At 41.7% G+C, this 5,509-nt stretch overlaps 1 protein-coding gene across 5 annotated transcripts in view; it reads left to right on the top strand.

Moving 5' to 3' along the window:
* The window catches only part of VTCN1 (V-set domain containing T cell activation inhibitor 1), a 93,039-nt gene that overhangs the window by 63,628 nt on the left and 23,902 nt on the right, over positions 1-5,509 (top strand). For all 5 annotated transcript variants that reach the window (XM_012000849.1, XM_012000850.1, XM_012000846.1 and 2 more), the window contains exon 2: positions 2,114-2,178. Coding sequence is in view for 3 of the 5 variants with exons in the window: in XM_012000850.1 (XP_011856240.1) it covers positions 2,114-2,178 (65 nt within the window). In the remaining 2 variants the exon portion in view is untranslated. The remainder of the gene's footprint in view (positions 1-2,113; positions 2,179-5,509) is intronic.

Raw genomic sequence — 5,509 nt, 5'->3', positions numbered from 1 at the left:
CAGGGTACTCTTGTTTCTGTCTGGTGGGCCCATTCCTGAGCCATAGGAGGCTGGGTACAATGAGCCTATTCAGGGCAGAAAGTGCAATGCCCCGTGCTTCATTTTCCTCTCTATAGCATCGTTCTTTGCCTCCCTGTGCCTTTCTTTTGTCCTGCCTATTGAGTAACATCAGCGTGGGTGTTGGGAGCGTGTGAATTGGCAGCTGTGTGAGAGGGCTGCTGAGGACGTCTGACCGATGATGTATGCGCCAGGACAGGCAGCAACGGGCGAGCTTCCCAGGAACCACTTTGACCTGTGCCTTCTGCTCTGCCTGAGTCACTCTCACGAGCTAAAGCAGGTGACCCCTCAAGGAGTGCATATTCCCCTTGGCAAAGGAAAGGGACACGCCCCATCCGTGAGCTCCTACCCTTGGTACACTTGGAGGGAGTTGAGTACAGATTTAAGAGACAAATTCTAAATTCTAATCTCTGCTCTGCCACTTGCCAACTGTGTGACTTTAGGGAAGATGCTTTATCTCCCTGTGTCACTTCCCCATCTATAAAATGGAGACAATAAAATTTGCTCTCCTCCTGAGATTACTAAATGGATAATTGATATAAGTTATAAATGCTGCTTGGAACAACATGTCTGCCATATAATTCTAGCACTTAGTACATGTAAGCAATACTTCCTTATTTATTTATTTAGTTTCCCAGGTGTCATTTGTTAATCTGTTCATTAAAAATTGGTGAGGATCCACCAGTTAGAATGGTGATTATTAAAAAGTCAGGAAACAACAGATGCTGGCAAGGCTGTGGAGAAATAGGAATGCTTTTACACTGTTGGTGGGAGTGTAAATTAGTTCAACCGTTGTGAAAAATGGTGTGGCAATTCCTCAAGGATCTAGAACCAGAAGTACCATTTAACCCAGCAATCCCATTACTGGGTATACACCCAAAGGATTATAAATCATTCTACCATAGAGATACATGCACACGTGTGTTTATTGCAGCACTATTTACAATAGCAAAGACTTGGAACCAACCCAAATGCCCATCAACGATAGGCTGGATAAAGAAAATGTGGCACATATACACCATGGAATACTATACAGCCATAAAAACGAATGAGTTCATGTCCTTTGCAGGAACATGGATGAAACTGGAAACCATCATTCTCAGCAAAGTAACACAGGAACGGAAAACCAAACACCACATGTTCTCACTCATAAATGGTAGTTGAACAGTGAGAACACATGGATACAGGGAGGGGAACATCACACACTGAGGCCTGTCGGGGGTTAGGGGGCAGGGGGAGGGAGAGCATTAGGACAAATACCTAAGGCATGCGGGGCTTAAAACCTAGATGACGGGTTGATAGGTGCAGCGAACCACCATGACACATGTGTACATATGTAACAAACCTGCACGTTCTACACATGTATCCCAGAACTTAAAATAAAAAATAATTGGTGAAGATCATATCAAAACACAGTGGTTGTGTTTAGATGATGGGATTACAAGTGATTTATTTGTCTCATTTTTGCTTCTTTATGTTTTCTAAACTTTCTGTAGTAAATATGTTTTTGTTTTTGTTTTTTTAATAAGAGAAAACAGACTCCCACTGAGGACGTATGGAGTGCAGTAGATGAGGCATGAGTGGGTACAAAGTGAAGAAGACGTGGCCATTGTCTTTAATGGAGTTTAAAGTCTATAGAAGGAGACACGACAGGAAGACAAATGACACAGGAGGGTGGACAGTGATGCTCAGGGCAGGCTGGGAACGGGACCAGTCCTTCTCAAGTGGCACCTGGCATTGAAGAGGTGTTTTCATCATTCTTGCCCCAATAGCCTTCATATATGGTCTTCCCTGATCTGGAAATAGGACAGTAAATGGCACAGTCAGAGGCAAGGGTCACTCTTTTCATTGATCACAGAGCCCCAGGGGGATGGGGAGGGAATTGCTGAAATTCCTTTCTAAGATACCCATTTCTAGGAAGAAGCTTATGTGGAAGAAAAAGTTGAGATGCTTTATGTAACTCATCTTACCCACAACAGATTCGTACCCTGGTTGCAAAGCAGCACATCAAGAGGAATGGAGAAGTAATTTTCTGTTTCTCTCTCTCTTCCCGTAGCATAATTAGCATCATCTTTATTCTGGCTGGAGCAATTGCACTCATCATTGGCTTTGGTATTTCAGGTATGTGATTTCTTGCATTACTGCAATCTATTCACCCCTCACCATTAAACTCCTAATCACTCAGTGTGGTAGCATGGAAAGAGCCCAGAGCTTGGACCCAGAAAACCTCAGAGTATAGCATTTATTCTTCTACTTCTTGTGCTCTCTCCACATTAGTCATTTAAGTCCTTGACGTCAGTGTCCTCATTTTTCATTAGGTATTTATTTATTTTGAGACAGGATCTGGCTGTCTTGCCCAGGCTGGAGTGCAGTGGCATGATCTCAGCTCACTGCAACCTCCACCTCCTGGGTTCAAGTCATCCTCTCACCTCAGCCTCCCAAGTAGCTAGGACTACAGGCATATGCACCATCACGCCAGGCTAATATTTTTATTTTTAGTAGATATGGGGTTTTGCCATATTGCTCAGGCTGGTCTCAAACTCCTGAGCTCAAGCAATCCACCTGTCTCGGCCTCCCAAAGTGCTGGAATTGCAGGCCTGAGCCACCGTGCCCAGCCTAGTTTCCTCATTTTTGAGTGGGGAGATACTGTCAACATCACCAGTTAGTTGAGATAATCAAACGACATGTTTATCAGTAGTCTATCTATCAGTCAGTGCTGAAGATGTCATTCTGGGATCACAGGTAAAGTGCTGCCTCTGAGCCATTCTGTCAGTGGTTGGCCTGGGTAGATGATTTCTTTGCAACGAAGCTTCAACTGAAGTGTTAAAGAATGTCAAATCTTTGTACACAGGGGTCTTGGGTAAAGAGAAAACTGGTCATGACTACTGTACCATGTAGAAAACAGATACCACTGTAGCACAGATGGCTAGTTTCTTTCTTTTTTTTTTTTCCCCCCTTGAGACGGAGTCTCACTCTTTCGTCCAGGCTGGAGTGCAGTGGCGCGATCTCGGCTCACTGCAAGCTCCACCTCCTGGGCTCACACCATTCTCCTGCCTCAGCCTCCTGAGTTGCTGGGACTACAGGCGTCCGCCACCATGTCCGGCTAATTTTTTGTATTGTTAGTAGAGATGGGGTTTCACTGTGTTCGCCAGGATGGGCTCGATCTCCTGACCTCACGATCCGCCCGTCTCGGCCTCGCAAAGTGCTGGGATTACAGGCGTGAGCCACCGCGCCCGGCCTCAGATGGCTAGTTTCTGAACGTAGCTAACCAATGTCAGTTGCAGAAGAGTCTTCACTTTCCTCTTCTGCCTAGGCCACTCCTCTGAAGCATCTTTTATGGATGCTGCTTTAATTTTGACACTGAGTGAGTTAAGGCTGGCAGCTGTCTTCTCTGAGGCGAATTTTCTGCTCTTTTTTTCATAAACTACCTGATTCAGTCCAACACATTCATTTTAACTCAGTCATGACCAAAGCTCTGTAACTTTAGTTTCTATATTCCAGAGACCTTTCTGCCACACTCCTCCAGTGTAGACATGCTGCCACTCAATTTTGTCACAAAGTCAAAGCTAAGAAAACTTGCTAGAGTTGTTTGCTAGAAAAGACATTAATCCCTTTCCCACTTTCTTCATCATCAATCATGTATATTTTAGGCCAAGTGTAGTGGTTCATGCCTATAATGCCAGCACTATGGGATGCTAAGGTGGGAGTACTGCTTAAGGCCAGGAGTTCAAGACCAGCCTGGGCAACAAAAAGAGACCCTGTCTCTACATTAAAAATAAAAAAATAAATAACATGTATATTTTATCTTTCATTCATTTTTTTCTATTGGGATATTTGTCTTTCTCTTTTTGATTTGTAGGTAATTCCTTGTATATCGTGGATGCAAACTAGTTATAGGCATCGCCAAATCTCTTAAACTCTACACTTTGCTTTTTCACTCTCTTAATGATGTTTTTCAATGAGCAGAAGTTCTTAATTTTAATTTTTGTTGATCCTTTTCTTTATATTTGGAGCTTTTTGTAACCTGTTTAAGAAATCTTTGCCTATTCCAAGGTCATGAAGATGTTCTAGATTATCTTGTAGAAGCCTCATTGTTTTGTCTTTCGCATTTGTATCTGCAAACCATCGTGAGTTAATTTTGCATGTAGTACAAGAGAGGGATCAAGTTTCATTTTTTTCCTTATGGTATCCAGTAAACCCAGCACCGTTTATTGGACACACTGTCCTTCCCCCACTTCCCTCCAGTGCCATCATGGTCGTAAATCACGTATCCAAATATGTGGGCATCTGTTTCTGAATTCACTAGCCTGTTTCATTCTAATATTGATTTCCTATGTTAATTTATTTCTTTTCCTGTTCATAATCTTGGTTGTTTTTTCTCTCTCTCTCTTTTTTTCTCTCTATTCTTCTCTCTCTCTTGTTTTCTTTCTTCTGTTCTCTCTTTCTTTCTCTCTCATATACTAAAATAGATTTATAAGGTATTGTTATCTTTATAGCAGTTTTGAAAGAACCAGCTTTTAGCTTATTTATGTTTACTCTGATTTGTATTCCTATTTTACTAATTTTGGCTTTTGTCTTTATTAATATTCCTCTTCCTGCTTTATTTGGCCATCTTTCAATTCTTTTTCTAATGTCTTAAAGCAGCTCATAAGGAGTGTGAGTGCTTAAAAAAGCAGCTCACAAGGAGTATGTACAAAAGGCCAATAAATAGCTTTAAGTAGATACTGCCATTCCATTTTTCAAAGTGATGAGCCAATCTACTCTTCACCAACAATGCATGAGAGATCGAGCTCTCCACGCCCTCACCAATACTGGGTGTTGTAGAATTTTGTGGTTTTAATTTCTGTTTCCTGGTGACAGAGACTGAGTACATTTTCATATGCAAAACATAATGTGGAACTACAGAAGAGCACAAAAGAGTAAGTTCTGTCTCATTCTATGCATATGAAGTTGAAAAACAGACAAATGATCTCTGCTGTTAAAAGGTAGAGTAATAATAATGGTTCTTACCTTTGGGGACAAGTAAGCGGGTAGCAGTGAGGAGGGGCATGAGGGCACTGCTGGGAGGGCAGTAAGGTTCTATTCCTTGGTGTGATGATGGTTACATGGAATAAAGTTATAATCATTCTTCAAACTATACAGTTATGATGTGTAGATTGTTATGTTTGTATACTTCAATACAGACATACAAAAACTTTTGTAAATATATGTATATAAATATAATATGTATAGAATGTCATGAACATATATATACACTTTATGTTTATATACATATATATTCTTTTTTTTTTTTTTTTTGAGACAGTCTTGCTCTGTCGCTCAGGCTGGAGTACAGTTGCACAATCTTGGCTTACTGCAGCCTCTGCCTCCTGGATTCAAGCAATACTCCTGCCTCAGCCTCCCAAGTAACTGGGATTACAGGCGTGCACCACCACGCCTGGCTGATTTTTTT

Source organism: Mandrillus leucophaeus, unplaced genomic scaffold (genome assembly GCF_000951045.1).
Source record: "Mandrillus leucophaeus isolate KB7577 unplaced genomic scaffold, Mleu.le_1.0 Scaffold64, whole genome shotgun sequence".
NCBI classification, from domain to species: Eukaryota; Metazoa; Chordata; class Mammalia; order Primates; family Cercopithecidae; genus Mandrillus; species Mandrillus leucophaeus.
Note: the sequence above shows the minus strand (reverse complement) of the source record. Positions and strands in the feature narration are given on the sequence as shown.